Genomic DNA, 18,632 nt, shown 5'->3' with positions numbered 1-18,632 from the left:
TAAAATTGGATAGGTACTATAATCAAACCGTGTAAAAAATTGGTTCATGATGAGCCAATATTTTGATGGGTCTATTTTATACGGAACCTGTTCTTTGCTCCTCTCTGATTTAGAAAGAAAGGTTCTGAAGTGTACATACACAATTAGAAGTACTTTTGTGTATTCCCTTTTAAATTGAAAAATGAGATTATTTAAAAAAAAATAGAAATATGTGAATTATTTTGGTACCTTATTAGTGTGAAATATTTTAAACTTTTAATCAGTTAAGGTCCTTATGTTAGATAGTAGATAAATATAATTAAAGCCAAAAATTCGTAGCAATCCAACAGCTGCTATTGGGTATTGTGTGAGGAAATACAAAATTAAGAATAATATTATACCATAGAGGTGTATTCTAAACCTCTCTTAATTTAGAGATCGAACTTAAATCTTGAGAAGATACACTCTTACAAACCAATGCCCAGAGGTTTGGTTTAGCATGTGTTTGATTTTAAGATTATGGCTATATGTTGCCTATATATAATTAGGTGTTGGACTGGTATGGGCCGACCTTACGAAGAACAAGCGTTTAAGTATTATCAGATTTGCCGATTGGTGGATCATGGATCGATATAGATAAGCATACCGTATAACTCTTAATATTTCAAGAAAACTATCTAGACCCTACTCAACACTACGTTAGTTTTACTATTAAAGTCATACTAGCTCACCTCGCCCGAACCTGCTAGCTTGACCACTAAAGTCATACTGGCTCACCTCGTCCAACCAAGAGCTACCTCAACACTTGTATGATTGTTCAAGTCATGTCAACTCACCTCACATAGGCAGATCTTACCTAAGCATTAGCTTGACTGTTCAACAGTTCAAGTCATGCATAGATCGAATCAACCACATCAAACTTGCCATCAACTAGGTTGTGCAAGTCAGATGATTATGTCCCTTTTCCAAGTGCTTCATTTTTTGCATGCGGCACAATTTTGTAAGTATGTGTGTTCTGAATCCATATGCCTTGTACGAATAACAAACGTCTCTGAAGCACGTCTCGGCTTCATATGCTCCGTACGCACGAGTTGCAGCCAGGTCCACGCGCGACCTTTCATGTACCAAATAATCGATGAAATACTCCGGATTATGGCTTAATGGGTTTGGGTGACCAAGGAGAGACCCATCAAGTCCACGACTTAGGATTATAAAATGATGCATTTAGGAGGCATTATTTACATTTTGATTATAGCTTAAATAATGTATTTTCACCCGAGTTATCTCAGAGTATTATTGGAGCTCCTGCTAAACAGCTCCACTAAATAGCCCACCTTAGTTATCTCCCAGTATTAAGACTCAAATCCGATCTATAATAAATCATAGTCTCAAGTTGTTTTATCTTTTTCTTTTTTTGAAAGACACTTGTTTTACCTTTTTGAAAGTCTTATTTAACATATTAATATTTATTGATTTAAAAGTTTGTCAATCGAGTTTGACATAACTTTAGATCAATGGTAAGAAATTTGAGTTTTTAAGCGATCATGAGTTCGATCCCTCGCTCTAACATATGAATAAGAAATTTTGTATGATAAGGTGAGATAAGATAAAAAAGAGTGCATTTTGTGTAACTATCCATAAAGCAAAATTCATTATTGTTAGCATAAGAAATCAACTTTTATTCTTTTAACTCCACGACATGTTGGCTTCTACCCATAAAGAACTTGGATAGTAAAACAATTTCATATTTTCTTACTTTACTGACATTTCAGCTCGTCTTCATAAAAAAGAAATGGATGATTAAGCATTTTTTATCAATGTATTAAGACTTTTATTCTTTATAGATAGATTACAAATGAAAAATTGATGTCCACTCTTTTTATTACCTTAATAAAAACTGGCAACATTAGTAGAAAAATGTGATCAAAGTATGTTAGATCAATATTATACATTGTCAAATAGATCACCTATTATAAGACGGAGGGGGTAAACTATAAACATTGTGAGTAATGCAGATTTTTCTGTTTTTTTTTTTTTTTTTTTTTTTTACGAACGGCGATCTCTCAAATACTCCCTTGCAAAAAGCAAAAAGTTTCATGCACTTCAATTGGCTGGAAAATTTCTTTTGACCAACCAATTGAAAGGAGTTAGAAAGTCTCAAAGCCTATGAAGCAAATTCTACAAAAGGTGTGGAAGGCTACTTATGTTAGCCCCTGATTGGACCAATCTATACCATTTAAACACCATAATCTCCTTTTTCTATATTATAAACTCTTCCACCCGTTTATTTTCAAGTGTCTCGTTTCACTTGACCATATAATCAATGAAGATAGTTCATTTTTTTTTTGATAAGGCAAGAGTCCGTCTACATAAAAAGGAATAGAAGAAGGTCTAACAAAGTTAGAATATCTTGCTGATTCCAATCTATGTCAGGTGCTCATGTATATTATTAAGAAAATGAAGATAGTTCTGTTGGATTAATTATTTAATTAATCAATTATGGATTGACAATAATCAATTATTATAAGTTGATGTCATAATATAAATTATGGTCTATTGTGTTAAGCACTAATTATATGATGAATTTGAGTGATTGGGCTTTTGTTACTAAATGGACCGTGATGGGTTGGACCATTTAGATAAGCCCAATGAGAGGTCCCTGCCCTCAGCCGTTTAGCTATTTAAACGTCATCCCATTAGACGGTTAATTATTCTGAATATTGGTGAAAACCTAGAGCTAGACGGAATGAGGGTAGTTACCCCTCTCATAGTTGTCGGCGTTGTCTACGGTTATCCTCATCAACCTAATTCAAAGGTACACAATCTCTAGTTCTTTCTTTGTTATTGATGATATGCTATAATTTGTATCTAGTGATCTATGGCTAAAACATTAAAACTTTCATCAAGTTCATCCCCTGATATGAAAAGTTTCTTGCTAGGCTGGAGAACTTGAACTGTTTTGCCACCCCTATCATAACCCATGTGTGACAAAATAAATTTGAGGTCCTATTTTTTAACAACTCAACGTATACAGTGACATTGATGCATGAAAATGTATAGCACGTAAACTCCAGCATACATACACTTCATTTGGATGACAAGGAGCATCTAATATTAATCAGACCACAATATGAACACACTCAAAAGAAACAAAATCAGAGAAAGAAATGAATAGAAAAACATTAGAAGAGAAATCTATCTTGCTGTAGGCTGTGCAATGGATTCATCAATTGAAAGGAAACTCTCGGCTCTACCAAGATCCATTGAACCTATGTTCATGGAAGACTGAAAGGAATTTCTTGACGCCTCATCTGAATTACCTTCTCTTAATGTTTCAGCCTCTCTCTCAATAGATATTGCATCTTGGATCTCTTTTAAAACTTCTGAAATCGATGGTCGCATATCTCCGTGAGGTTGAACACACATCAAAGCTTTCTCTGCTATTTTCCACATTGATTGTAGGTCATAGTTGCTACCTAGCAATGGATCAATAATTCCTTGTATATCTCCACTCTCAATGTGTAGTTTTGCCTGTGAAACAATTGATACAGAAAAACACCCTTTCAATACTCCAAATTGAAAACTTATAAGCTTGCAGAAAAATTTAAACTCACCCACTGGACTATGTTTCGGCAATGAAGACCGAAACTTTCATTCGATATGGCTTCTTGACCAGATATGAGTTCAAGAAGAATTACGCCGAAGCTATAAACATCACTCTTGTCAGTTAACTGTTGGGAAATATAGTACCTATATCAAGAAAGAAAAAATTAAGACAAGCTTTGAGGTTACTTGGACCATAAGTCATTCAAAAATAAGCAAGAAATAATAAACTGTTTGCTAAAACACAGACGTTCATGGAAAATAGACAAATGCCTTACTCAGGATCAAGGTATCCTACTGTCCCACGAACTATGCTTGAAACGTGGGAGACTCCATCAACAGCAAGTTTGGAAAGACCGAAATCTGAAACCTTGGCTCTCATCTGCCTGTCAAGAAGAATATTGCTGCTTTTCAAGTCTCTATGGATAACTACAGGAACACAACCTGTATGAAGGTATTCGATTCCTGGACAAGCATGAGAATAATATAGTTAATAACATGTAATTTATATCATATGGGAAAGGGCTATTTGATTCTATTATCTTAAATAACACATAATTAGCGTTAAATTCCATAAAACGTATAAACCTTTGGCAGCATCTTCTGCGATCTCAAGACGTTTAATCCAATTGATACTCCGCCCATGCTCTAAAGAGCCTGCAAGAAATTCGACAAATTTCAAGACACTGACTTATGTTCTTAGATTTAAATCATGCAGGCTTACCATAAAGATGTTCCTTGAGAGTGCCATTATGCATGAACTCATACACAAGAATACTATTCTCTTCTTCTCGGCAATACCCAAGAAGTTGTACCAAGTTTCTGTGATGTATTCTTGATAGAAGAGTCACCTGGATAAAAGAAAGATATAATGTAACTATCATATCAATTCATTGAACCAAAATAATAAGGATAGCACAATGATGAAATACTTAGAATGGTTTATTTAATGCAAGTTACCTCATTGGAGAACTCGCGTTTGCCTTGATAGGAATTATTCCTTAGAACTTTAACTGCTATCTCTTTTCCTTCTTTCAGTTTCCCATAGTATACAATTCCAAAACCACCAGAACCGATTCTTTTCTCAAAGTTGTTTGTAGCACTTTCAATTTCAGATAAACTGAAGCAGTGAGCAGCTTCTGCAGGATCGTCACTCTTCCAAGAAGCCGGCCTTTGAGTAGGGACAGCAGAAACTATGTGATCTATAAAGAGTGTAAACAAGTAAATCATTTTTTATCATCTCAAATATCTGACAATAACGGAATAGATAATCGTGCTTAGAATCCTACCTTTCTCATAATATCTTCTCTTTCCTTTATGTATAACCAAACAAGATATAACAGTAGCCAAAAGTAGAACAGAAGCACCAACTGCTGAACCAATAATAATATACATGTGGCTCTTTATTCTGCTTTGTTTGTGAAGGTTAGTGTTTCCTGAGTAGCTGATGATGAAAAAAAAATGTGGTCGTCATTATTTAGAGGGGAAAATTTGGAAAATGCTCTAAAAAAACATAATTAATTTGAACTACTTTCTAAAATGCAACCAGCCATTAAGTTATTCCACTTTCTCATGTGTAATGCTGAACGGTTTCATCTTGTGTTTAAGTTAGAAAGTAAAATATGTACTCACTTTAAAATCAAATCCTTGCTTAGTAGATGTGGCGGTACTTCTCCAGATAACATATTATTTTGAACATATCTGCAAACATCACGGGCATTACTCGAATTGTAACAAAAGAGTGAAGCAACAAAAGTATTATTTGGTGGATAAGTATATGTCCTATTGCTAAAATCACAATTCTATGCATCAAAAGTATACTAATTTCTATTTTGATACAATAATAGATACTCTATGTCCAGATAACTTACAGTTCCCTCAAACTCGGAAGGTTCGCCAAAGAGGCCGGTAGCACACCGTTGAACTGATTATTTTCAAGATGACTGTAAGAGGAAAAGGTTTCAATTAACTGGATACTGCATGCGTAGAATGATGAAGGAAATAAGTTATCAGAAATTACATGATCTTTAAGTCCATGCACCCGGTAAAATCTGGTATTGGGCCGGTCAACATATTTCCATCAAGCCATCTGCATCCATGAATAAAATTACACCACTATCACGATTCAAGCTTGACAGATCAAACAAAAGACAAAATTAGAAAGCAATACCAAACTTACAGTTCAACCAAACCAACCAATTTGGTAATATCTGAAGGAATATTCCCAGTCAAGTTTTTCCCGGATAACAAGCTGCCACCACAAGGGACACAAGGTAACAATTATAACACCCTTACATTTCTCCTTTACCAATAGCAGGAAATCCACATATAGGCATAATTAAAACCTCAAAAAGATTAACCTTTACATTGAAATTATTCTTGGTTGTGGATCTGAGCTACAGCGGATCCATGACCATGGAACAGGAAGACATGGATCACCTCCTTCTTGTGTCCAGTTTGCTGAAGAATAGTGAGAAAGCACTCCGAAAATAGCTTCAACTGCAAAATATCCAACCCTCAACAACATAAATTATAATTTTCCAATGCTTCAAACAAGATCTAGCTCGTAACGTTTTGCATTGCATCCAACATATTTATTAAATGGATTTTCTATTCTAAACTGTTTCAAATTAGCCAAACAACATTTCATGATCATACAATCAGATTAAGCTTCTCATTGAGGAACTTACCATCTGGTGAACCGTCGTTTTTCTCAAGATACTTATTTATCTCCATCGCATTTACGAGAGGTCCCTTGGATGAATCGGGTGTCTTGGCAAATTTAAAGGAGAGTACAAAAGGTAGGGATAGATTGGTAAATCCCGGTTCATAAAGGCGATATTTCCCAAAAGCATTTTCTTCAATATTTACAATAGCCTTGCTAATTTCAGGCTGGCCTGGAAGCAAAAGCCTGAATTTTCTAGACTCGTTTGGACTCAAATCTTCAATCTCTGCAAAATACGTGACTGCCCAAGCATTGCCAGGAAACCCATCCAAATTCAACCGGTATGTTAGAGATCCATTTGTACCGACTACGGCTGTCTGCATCACTTTCACTGGTGGTACATCATCTCTATTAACAAAAATTGGTACAGAGGTAGAAACTTTCTCAGTTCCAGCAGCAACATCAACAAGATAATTTGCTTTCTTCACAGAATCAGACTCCCAAATTCTATCAAAAGGGTCATCAGGATACCTGAAACGGAAGAAACATAAGCCTCTTACAAGGCAGAAAACTGTTCCAAAACCAGCAAGATAAAGAATGGATTAAGGTACCTGATTGGAGCATCAGTCTCCGCACCAAAATTGATCCTTGCAGAGACACTAAGGTAAAATTGTTGCTCAAATTGTGTAAAATAAATTGAACCATTGAATTGTCGAAGTTCAAGCGTAGATATAAAAGGCTGTCCAGTTGTTGCATTTGATAAACATACACTCACAGTCGAACTTGAAGCCAAAAATATAAGCTCTCTCATTTCTATAATATTAGCATCAGAGATAACAATAGTAGACCAATGTGTCGCACCAACAGAAATGTCAAATTTAGGATAGACATTATTATTGTCAAAGTTCCCATACAAGAAAGAGGCCCTTAATAGGTACCTTGTCCTACTGATAACATCAAGCGTGTAGCAATATTTCCTGGAATCAGCAGGAAAGTGTCGTAGCGTGGTGTATTGCTTCCGCGTCTCGTTCGCAACTGATATAGTGCTTATTTCACCATAAGTAAGCTTATTATCAGGAGTCCAATCAAGTCCAATTTCATCAGTGAAACTTTCTGAACCTCCACAGTCCAAACTTACAAAACCTGCTCAAAATCACATACTCACTCAACAACATAGTCTAAATGTATCCAAGGCCTTGTTTGGATAAACCGTTTAATTTAAGTGTTTATATTATAGCCTAAGTGCTTATGTATAAGCTATTTGTGTGACAAATCATAAAGACAAACTGTTTTTGCATAAGCTATAAGTTGTTTTAATAAGCTATCCTAGAGAACTTATTATGAAAATAAATTGAAAACAATATATAGACATGCCCTAAACTATTTCCATAATATCTCACAAATGGTTATATTAGTGGATAAACACAAATAAGCCAATACAAACAGCACAAAATGAACAACATAAAAATAAGGGCATTAGAGAGACACGAAAATAAGGTTGTAAAAAAAAGTGATAATAATATAATATATTATTATACATAGGAGAAAGTGAAATACCTTGCATGATCTGAGAAGAGGAAAAAGGGAGGAGGAGAAAGAGTGAGAGTGCCAGAGAGGGGAAGAAGAAGAGAAGAGTAGTCTCCATTTCTAGGAAGTGTGTGAAGATGGAGGAGAGGAACTAAACAAGGAAGATAGAAAGCCACTTTATCACTCTCTCACTGCCAACCCCAAAGGGACACCAACAATACCACCTTTTTCGAAATACTACTAGTAGTATATTGTTGTACTCAAGTATCTATGTTACTATGAACAAATATACTAACGGAAATTTTAACTTGTAATAGTAAGAGTTTTGTCAACAACAAAACAAAACAAGGAAAATGCTAAGAGGTGTTGTTGGACATTTGTTAAAAAACTAAACCTAGTAAAATTATTTTGGAAATTTTTTTTTGAGAGATTTTTGGAATTTGTATAGTCAAATTTTTAAAAAGGTAAAAAAATGTTATTTTTAATAAAAAATTTATTTTTTTTATTTTTTAATGAGTGTCAAGAGTCGTTGGTAAGCATGATCCAACAAATAATTTTAATGAGTATTTAAAGTAATTATGCTGATCCACGTGGAATTGAACTCTGGTATCTTACATTTGAGACAGCATGCATTCAAGCTTTGGTGAATTGAAAAAATGTAGTTGGAGAGAAGCATGTAATGGTGACAAATTTTAAAATTTTGACAATAATTTTCATTAATAAAATTTGGAATTTATGTATTATTTTTTATATATTTTAAGATCCAAATTAGAGAGATATAATAACTCTTTTGAAAATGTTTTTTGTATGTCTTCTAGATAGGATTGGTTTCAAGTTACACAATTTTATGAATATGTTTTTTGTGCGTTTCTTAATCCACAAGAAAGGATAACAACTAAAAAAATATAATGGAAAATCACTATCAAAGACATGGATAGCTACACCTTTCTAAGTTTACAAGACAGTAAGACCATCCACAATGGTAGGGTCTTAACTATTTAAGACCCGGTACCTAATAGGTACCCCCATTGTGGAGAAATTTTTTGGGGGTCTTCTAAGACCCAGGGTCTCACTTAAGACCTCAATGCTTAAGTGGGTCCCACATTACTTTTGCTTAAAATAATCCATGTCATTGTACTATTGCTTTTCAATTGCAATTTACCTTGGTTTTTTAATGTTATTGGTGGGCCCTATTTAGACCTTTTGTTGGAGGATCTCCATTGTAGTGGTTGAGTACCTATTAGGTACTATTATTAAAAAATAATAAAAAAGTGATGTGTCAATGTGGGACCCATTTAAGACCTCAAAGTTGAGGGTCTCCATTGTGGATGCTCTAAGGAGATAGTAGATGCGTAGGAGAATGAAACAAAATGGCCATTAAGGATATGCATATACCTTTTGTATCATGCTTAATCACGACTCACTTTGGTGACCTTCTTGAAAAGCACAATTAATCAACTTAGAAAAAGGATTGACCTAAACAAAAATGTTTTTAAATTTTCATGTTATCTTGTCTTATATTACTTTTTTTGTTCTTTTTATCATATCACTATTTTTATAAAAATCATAGAACTAATTTCTTGCTTACTTTTATTTCAAAAATAAATAAATTTTCTTACTTATTTTGTCATCCGTTTCTCTTTTTGTATGCCTTTTTTTTGGTAAAATTGGGTGTCTTTTGTTTTTAGACACTTCATTAGTCATTAGTCATTACATATCTTATACAATTGTTTTATAATAATTTTTGGACAATTCTATCTCTCATACTCACATTTTATTATCATTCTCTCTCTTGTTTTTCTCTCTCTACTTTTTTTTACCACTAAAAAAAGAAGAAGAAAAATTATCACAAATAATTGTACAAATATCATTTCACCATCTCATAAGATGTGAAAACACCATTTTCAGATTAACAACGTGGGGTTATGATTCATGAAGTTGGTTGTGACCGTAGCCTTTTACTTTCAAAAAGATGACAGAATTATAATGTTTTTTTTTGTTTGTTGCATATTGCCTTTTATCTTTTGCTTTCGGACTTTTGTTGGAATCAAAAACATTACATATGTACACTCATTTTGTTTTTATTTTGAAATACTCTGCATTTGTCTAAGGTAGTTTTAACGCAGACTTATGTTGATTCTCTTATAATTCTGAGCGGACCTTAATTTTTTAATGAGAGAACGGCTTCTCTTCAACCTCTTTTCTTCTTTATCTATCAAATATGAGTAATTTAAGGTCATGTTTTAACATGAGATCATCTTTCTGTAGTGTTTTCGCCTTTATCGGGATAAATGTTATTCACGTAGATTTTAATTTTTTTTCCCGTGATTTCGTCGTCTAGAGTGGGGCGTCATTGTTTTGTTTATTGTCTAATGTGGCGAAGGTTTGATTGTTCTCGTCTTGTTGCGTTCAGATTGTTAGATTAGTTTTGACTCGTTACAGATTCAACAAATGATGACTTGATCATCAACAACAATCTTTCCATCAAGTGTGAGTCGTTTCATTCACTTTTCCATCCATGTGCGAGACTTCTAACTCACATCACATCTATCACAACAATCTCCCTCTAAAACATGAGTCATTTCATTCATCTAGTTATGTTCCTCCCTCTGACAAACTCTGTTCGAACAAAAACAAAAAACATGCACCCCAATTTATCGAATCTTTTCAAAAATAAAAGATCTGGTATTGATATTCATACAAGAAGTTTTGTTGCAAAAACACTAATATTAAACTAACATATCCTTCTAAAAACAGAGTATGAGGTATGAATATTCATAAGTTTTGTTTTGAAAATATTCCGAGTGAAATAATTTCAATGACGGATTTTGTCTGTCACTAAAATATACAATTTTTATAAATAAAAAAAAAATAAAAATTACAAAATTAAATACAAAACTATTGGATCTTTCCAAAAACAATATATATGATATTAATATTAAAAAGAAAATTTACTTTATGTAGGGAATTTTGTCTGTGACTTTAAAGTCAATTTTCTATAAAAAAAATCACAAAAAATTACAAAAATATCAAATTTTTGTTTTTGAAAATATCCAGTAACTTAGGGTACGTGGCTTTTGAAGGGAAAATGATGTTTTTGGGTGGGGTAGGAGTATAATTGGGGAGCATGAAGTAAAATGGTCAAATTCTGAATATGATAAGTAAAAGATGTCTGCCCCATTTATGAGAAGGAAATTTTTGGCCCATGATAAATTTACTACCACGTATTCTTGCTATATTTCAACATTTTCATAAATATTCTCGATGGTTACTATTTTGATTCCCCTTATTTGCTTTTTATCTTAAAAAACAACATTCGAGGGTTATCTTACGAAGCCTTAAAAACACACAAAACAAAATACGTTTAGGAGTTATTTCGTGAATGATTGGCACATTTGTGGGTGGTCAAATGAGCAACTATATATCAATATACTTTACTCGTTTTCAATGTGTATATACGGAAATTTATAAACTCATTTCATCCTTTGACAATATTGAATCGCATTTCATCCTTGCTTAATCCAATGAATCAATACACACAAGATATTCTCTCGATTTAAGGATTGTTAAATAATAATTAGAATGTTCAACTGATCCATTATCCATAACCTAAGAGAAGGCAATCAATGTGTAATCTTTTCGCTAAAATTGGCTCATGAAGATACGACAATTTGTTTTTTCGACTTAGAGACAACAAATTTTGTCATTGAAACGATCCTACATTTTACCTTTCCATTTTGTTTAAAGTCGGTGCTCTTCTCAGTGTTGTATTGACAGTGTAGTCCTTTACCTACATTTGTTTTTCCTGCCCCTTTCTCTCATTGTACCATAAAAGTCCATAAACTTATCTTACTAATTTTTCAAAAAAGGAAATGTATACCATTATATAATATTTTTTGTGAAATGTATACTTTTACCGTACAAATTTGCATAGAAAATGATGTACAACATAAGCTTGTAGTAAGTTTAAAATGAACACTTTTGAAAATGTTCACATATTATACATATTTGATAAAGTTGTAGTAAAACTACAATTTTAAGGTATTCATTAAAATAAAAACCCTAAATTGTCAATAATAAATTTATAGCACACACTACAAAAGAAAAAATGTGTGATGTAAATATGTAGTTAACGATTTACTGGAGAATGTGAATTTGTATAAAAAAACAATGAAAAGTGGGTGACCGTATTTATGAAAATGTTGTAAAATCAGGGGCGTATTAAGAAGGTATGGGAGTCGCAGAGTCAAAAAAAAAAAGTTTGGATGGGTCACAAAAATAAGCTACTAATACATATATCCACAAAGTTTATATTGAATCCTGCTCTTTACCCAAACAGTATTGCTCATTCCCAAAGTAAAATATCAAACTGCCCCTAGCATGTTAAGTTACGCTAGTACAAATATTAACGCATGTTAACATGCGTTACGTAGGTTAACATGCGTTAGTGTTATTTGTTGAAAAGCATTGCGCATGTTAACATGCGTTGGTGTTATTTGTAAAAAAAAAATAATGCATGTTAACATGCGTTAGTGTAATGGAGTGCGTGAGTTAACTCACGTTGCCATTTGCACTGGCGTGAGTTAACTCATGTTCATAGCAGAAACAGAAACTGCATGCATGCATGCAGTAACAGAACAGACTTTTGAAAAGTCTAGAAAGACCTGTAATCACGCCACATTCATAACTTAACCAAATTACGTCAGTTTAAGAAGTTTATCGGATAATACGACATAATTGATCAAAATTAATTAAAAACATCGTTTTTCTCACAATCACATAATCACACATAAACGATCCAAACGGTCCAAATTTCACAAATACGTCGGTAATGACCCGTAATAATTTAAACACACTTAATGACACGTAAACGATCCAAAATAATTCTTTTCATATATTTATATAATATTAGTTACATATTGGCCATAAATATCAAAATTACACAATAGGCCACCAAAAAATATGTCGGGGTGTAATACCACCAAAAAATAGGACGAACACCCACCGACCCAAAAATGTCATAACCTATCTAACTAGACTAGTGATAATGCATAATCTCCATCTTCATCCATGACTTCGTTCTCTTGCTTTGGCTTTTCCGGGGTGTCCAAAGTAATAGGATTGTGCTCATTTGTTGGTTTCTTTGGCGGCTTTGGCTCCTTAGACATGAGCTCATCGAAGGCGGCGTTTCTATCCAAAAACTGAAAAAGCCATTGCTCCGCATCACCAATCTTGTGAGTCATCCACTCCTTAGGAGGAGGTGGTAGCGGACAATTTTCTTTAAGCTTCACATGAAGAAAGTGGTCGGGAATCAAGCAAAGGCACATTATGTTGGAATGTGCATTAAGTGGTGGAGCACTCCGGATTGGAAAATATGTCTCACATGAACCACCCAATTCGAGCAAAGTCAATAGAACAACCGCTCTATTATAGCAACTAGCAACAATGTGACCCATATCCGGAGTGGTCAACCACTTCTCTGGAGGTGCAATACCACTTTTACTTGTTGGAGGGTGTAAACCATCCAAGATAAGTTTGTAACGGCTCTCGGTAGCATATATTGGCAAGTAGTCACTCTTGTGAGTTTTCAACTCATTAATAAGTGCATGACGAACCAAAACATGATCATCCTCATGAAATCCCATGTGCCTAGATACAACCCGGAAACCACAATTACCATCCCCTCTAACATTCACAATGTCTTCAACGTAAGGTCTCATGAGATTTGGAATTTGTGAAATGTATGGTATTTGCAAATAAGGTTGTTTTTTTTTAAGTAGGAGTTGCATTTGGGAGCGGGAGCAAGTGCCAAGACGAGAACCTTTAGTCTTATGAGACTTACTCTTGCCATGTGTGCATTGACTATCGGGATTTTGAGCATCAATAGTCTCCCACCTAGAGGGGATTCGACCGGTGGACCTCGTTTTCGGTGTAGACTTCACCCTTTTAGGTGCCCCCTTGGTGGCCACTTTTCTCGGAGGTGGCTTCAACATTGTTTCCTCCGGAAATCCTAGTTCACGCAACTTGTATTTGATGAAGAGTTTCATCTTGTAAGGGGACCTCTTGATACGTTCTTGAATGGTGTCCCATTCCTCCATAACGGAAAAATTGGCATCAACCTCTTCTCCAATTACACTTAACCTTCGCCAATGAGGGTGTATTTCTTCCAAAAGAATAGGCATTTTTTGCTTTCTCTTCTCGGCAAGAATACAAGCACAAGGCAACCCGAACGTTGCCATTTGCACACAACCACAATCTTCTTTAGCAAAGCCGAATCTCCTAGAGCGTTCATATTCTTCATCGATGAAACCCAAAGCGGCCTTAGAGACATACCCCTCCAACTCGGAGAATAACTTGTTGTTTTTTTTTGTATTTGTGCACCATGACGGTTTTGCTCCTCCCAAAACTCCCATGTATCTCACCGAATTGGTTTTTCAACATTTTGTCTATTTCATCCCAACATGTTGCCAAATCTCCCACACTACTCCTCAAGTATCTTTTCAATTGTGCATGAGTCGATTCAACAATGTTGGTGCTCCTACACCCTAGATGCAAGTATGTATTCGTCCATGCCCTTACAAAATGCTTCTTAAGGGGCAAAACGGTTTCCTCATCATATTTAACATACAATGGAAACGGTCCGCATACCTCATCTTTGAATGTCAACCATGCAATTGCAAATGAATCCTCCGTAGGAGAGTTAACCACATCTCTCCAAGCACTCACTATTTTCTTAACAAGCTCACATTGCTTGTCATCATCCGCTTCCTTTGCTTCTTTGGCAACAACTTTTCCTTTTCCTTTCGAATGATTGGCATTGACTTTACAATCTGTAATGCACCTAGATCTTACATTCTTCTCAATATGAAAATAGCAAAGCACATGGTCCGTTTTAGGGAGAACTTCGGCAACGGCTTTCATCAAAGCGGGGTCCTTATCCGTGACAATCACTTTAGGCATGTTGTGTTTTGAGGTCAAAAGACCAACCAACATCTCAAGTGTCCATATGAAGTTATTCTCTCTTTCAAAGGAAAGAAAGGCAAACGCAACCGAATAGGTCAATTTGGTAGAGGTGACACCAACAATCTCAAATAATGGCATTCAGTATGTATTGGTTTTGTAGGTAGAGTCCATGACCAAAACGGTGGGAAAAGTGTTGAGCATATCAATTGAATCCGGATAAGCAAAGAATAAATCTTCAAGAGTGGTTTCCTCGCTATTTGCTCTTGTGAAATAGACATACCGATGCTTCTCCAACTTTGTAATCAAGTATTGCAACTCGGTCTTGTCCTCCCTTTGCCCCTTGCGCCATCTAGTTCGTGCATTATACACTTGCTTGATGCCTGTCACACTTTCTTTGTTTCTTTCCTTCAAATCCGTGAGAATATTCCTAGGCTTTGCCAAGCTCTTTCTCATATCGATAACTCTTTGCTTCTCCTCCCATTTTAGTCGACCCACAAGAAGGTGGCCGGATAAGTTTGGCGCCAATTCATGGTTGTGAACTCCACAAAGCATTGCAATCCACCATTCTTGTGTTTTTTTTTTCAAAGAAGCATTTAAACCTAAACGGACAATTGCACTTCCTTGATCCCGTGCCTTCAAGCTTCGGTTTCTTCCTCGTCTTAGGTGGCTTGTATTCACCACTCCTCTCACATTGCATCGTCATGTATGGCGCTATTGTACTAGATTTATCTATAGAAATAGTAAATCCCGCCCTAGCCGCTTGTCGACAAACCCAACCATGCAATTCTTCTCGATCTTTCCATCTCTCGTTTGTTGTAAAAAATGAACCGGTGTTTTCTTCAATAACACGAACACCGGTAGGTACCGGTTTAGGCTTCTCTTCAAAGTTACCGGTAGGTACCGGGTTTGCTTGATTGTGAAGTATGTGAGCTTCAACTTGAAAAGGAATTTTCACTTTAAACTTCACATCATTGGGTGGTTTGCCTACGCCGGAAGCTTTGTTTTTGCCCGGTTTGGGCTCAACGCCATGCTCTGCCACATGTTCCACCATGCCATTCAATGTCTACTCAATAAAAAAAATACAAAGAAAAAATAAATAAATGACTTGTGCGGCAAGCAAAGCAAGTAAAAAAAAGTGGCGCAAAATTTCAAAATCTGGGCAACAGACTGGGCAACACACTAGCGTGAGTTAACTTGCGCTAGTGTTATCTTCCTACGCAAGTTAACTTGCGCACACCTCACAACTAGCGTGAGTTAACTCACGCTCAGCCCTAGCACCTACTGACAAAAATGACGTGACAGGCAGAAAAAACCAGGAAAATAGGATGAGTTTTGGTGATACGTTACATGTTCTTTGATGCTTGATGAGCGTATAAACTTGCTTCCTGACGATTTGCAATGATTTGGAGTTGAGATTATGACCCAAAAATTCGCACTTTTTGGGTTTTTGGAGGTGGAGGGAAAGAAAAAAAATGGTGTTTTGGGCTTGCATGCTGAGTTTTGAACTAAAAACTACACTTAGCGTGACTTAACTCACGCTGCGTGACTTAACTCACGTAGCGCATGTTAAGTTGCGTAGGGGTAATATGGTGTTTTATTTTGGGAATGAGCGAAATCATTTGGGTAAAGAGCAGGATTCGTTTATATTAGGAGTCTCGAGAATGTAATCAAGGATGTCTGCAAGCACAGGAGAATAAGAAGTATCGGTAAACCACAATGAATTATATTCAATTAACACATGATGCAGGTGTTACAATTAAATAAGCTAAAAGCCATAAGGAATCGTCCATTGTTCAGTTGCAAGTGTATTTGAAGAGGTAATTTTACGCATAAACCAAACACAATTTTACAAAGTTGATCATGAATCAACCCACCGCAAGCTGCGCTTTCGTTGTTGGAAAAGTGTGATCCAACGACATTGGGTTTCAGGCACCCAGGAGGAGGATGAACTCAACTATGCTTATGATGTGTATTGTTTATTTCTCTAGAAGCTAGGGCTACTGAAGTTCATCCACAAGGTCATGAACAAAGATTTCATTATATTATTTGAGTATTTTATAAAAAAGAATGTTTATAAAGTGAACGAAACGAAAAAAAATATAACTTTAGAATTCAGTTTTGCAAGAAATACAACTAAAAATACCATCACTTTTTTTTTGCAAAAAAATATTCTACTAAAAATCTTATTTCCTTAAAAAACGAAAAAAAAAAAAAATACTCAATGCATAAAACTGGGAAACATCGTTTTATTTTGATAATTATGAAGATATCTGCATATGATGATGTTGAAATTTCAGGGAAACATGATAAAGAATCGAGTCCAAATTTTACGATTGCAGGCCACTTTAGACAATTGTGCAAGTGTTCAAGCCGATTTGAATTTTCTTCTTCCGAACGACAATTTTTTTTTTATTTTTTTTTTTTAACTTTGAGTTCCAACTCTCTTTCTCTCTTAATAAAACTGCATCTTCACTCCATGAAAACCATCACGAACTTGATAGTTTAAAAAAGGGTCTTGCTAACAAATGCCTTAAGGGTGTGTTTGTGAAGAGGGTTTAGGAGGGGAAGGGAGGGGAGGGCTTACATTTCTTTTTTAATTTAAAGACATTATAAAATGATTTTTAAAAAATTGAATTAACAACATAATAAATGATCATATAATACTTCAAAAACACTTAATTTATCTTAAAAAGACATTTTACATTGTTCGTAATTTAAAAAATAAAAGTGAGTCCTCCCCTCCCTTCCCCTCCTAAAGCCTCTTCCCAAACACACCCTAAGGGTATTGTTTAAGGAACCCACAAAAGGAAATATTGTCTTGAAAATACAAGTCAAACAAGTATAAAAGTCTTAACTACACAATTTCCAATGCAAAAGTTACTACTTTTGAATGCTTAAACAATGCCCTAAGGGGACTTGTTAGCATTTTCCTTTAAAAAATGAGGTACATTAGAAAATAATAGAGAGGAAGAAATGTATAAAGATATGAGTAAAATAATACTACTTTATTAATAATTAATAATAAAGTCTCATTATTCTATTGAAAAAACCTTAAATCTCGGTGAAAGAAAAATCGGAGGAATTCATGAAATAGGTTCGATTAGGGCTGGAAATGAGTCGAGTCGAATCAAACCTGTCTGAGCTCGATTCGACTCGATAAGAAGTTGCTTGGCTCGAAACTCGACTCGAGTTTGACACGAACTCGTTCGACTCGTTTAAGGTTCACTAACAGTTCGATTCGGCTCGTTAGGTTCACGAACAACTCGGTTTGGCTCAATAGCTCGAATCAAAAAAAGAATACACTATGGTTTAAATGAGAAAAAATAACTCATAAACCTTTCAATTGATCTAAAAACCAATTAAGAAAATAACACTATGAACAGATTCCCGTAGTAAGTAAGGAAAGGAGGCGCTGTTGTTTTATAAGATAAGTTGCTCAATACCCTTATGTAAACTTACGATGTGGGACTTCTGAGCTGCAAGCTTAATAGTTGCTGGTTTTTGAATAAACTTATTTTGCTGTCAACATTTTTAAGTGGGCATTACCATCATACATTATCATTTTATTTTCCTTTGACTCAAGTGGCCATTTCTTTCTCTATTGGATTTAATTCTTTTTTAGTTTGTAGTTGTTAATAAAGTAGCAAAAAAAACACTGGTAAATAATATTATATATATATATATATATGGGGAGGGATATATTGACTCCAAGAGTAACTCTAAAGAGTTACTCCACATTTTATTTTAATCTAATGGACTACATTTAAGTCTTATCAATAATCATGTGCCTCACCATTCTTGATCATTTTAACAATATTAGGTTTCCTTTTTTGCTTTCAATCAACATTTATGTTTCATTAACACAATTAATAATTGGTAGCAAGAAATTATTTGT

The 18,632-nt window shown here is 34.8% G+C and overlaps 3 protein-coding genes across 3 annotated transcripts; all 3 read right to left on the bottom strand.

The window, feature by feature from the left end:
• Window positions 1-2,964: 2,964 nt before the first annotated feature.
• On the bottom strand, window positions 2,965-7,996 carry LOC146910463 (Leucine-rich repeat protein kinase family protein). Its single transcript, XM_085730788.1, has 15 exons — window positions 7,805-7,996; window positions 6,859-7,390; window positions 6,273-6,778; window positions 5,949-6,081; window positions 5,762-5,833; window positions 5,603-5,671; window positions 5,454-5,525; window positions 5,215-5,283; window positions 4,872-5,026; window positions 4,543-4,784; window positions 4,307-4,433; window positions 4,171-4,239; window positions 3,861-4,047; window positions 3,594-3,729; window positions 2,965-3,510 (listed from the first exon to the last, which is right to left on the bottom strand). Exons 1-15 carry the CDS (start codon window positions 7,890-7,892, stop codon window positions 3,175-3,177), a joined length of 2,793 nt encoding a protein of 930 aa, XP_085586914.1. The 5' UTR covers window positions 7,893-7,996; the 3' UTR covers window positions 2,965-3,174.
• A 4,811-nt stretch (window positions 7,997-12,807) lies between these two features.
• Window positions 12,808-14,187, bottom strand: LOC146910462 (uncharacterized). The gene has a single exon (XM_085729437.1). It carries the CDS (start codon window positions 14,185-14,187, stop codon window positions 12,808-12,810), a length of 1,380 nt encoding a protein of 459 aa, XP_085585563.1.
• A 688-nt stretch (window positions 14,188-14,875) lies between these two features.
• On the bottom strand, window positions 14,876-15,788 carry LOC146910461 (uncharacterized). Its single transcript, XM_085729436.1, has 2 exons — window positions 15,371-15,788; window positions 14,876-15,276 (listed from the first exon to the last, which is right to left on the bottom strand). The coding sequence occupies exons 1-2, from the start codon at window positions 15,786-15,788 to the stop codon at window positions 14,876-14,878; spliced, it is 819 nt and encodes a 272-aa protein (XP_085585562.1).
• Window positions 15,789-18,632: the final 2,844 nt, after the last annotated feature.

Source organism: Medicago sativa, chromosome 7 (genome assembly GCF_051527215.1).
Source record: "Medicago sativa cultivar Bolivia chromosome 7, Bolivia_mono, whole genome shotgun sequence".
NCBI classification, from domain to species: Eukaryota; Viridiplantae; Streptophyta; class Magnoliopsida; order Fabales; family Fabaceae; genus Medicago; species Medicago sativa.
This window is presented reverse-complemented; position numbering and strand designations above follow the sequence as displayed.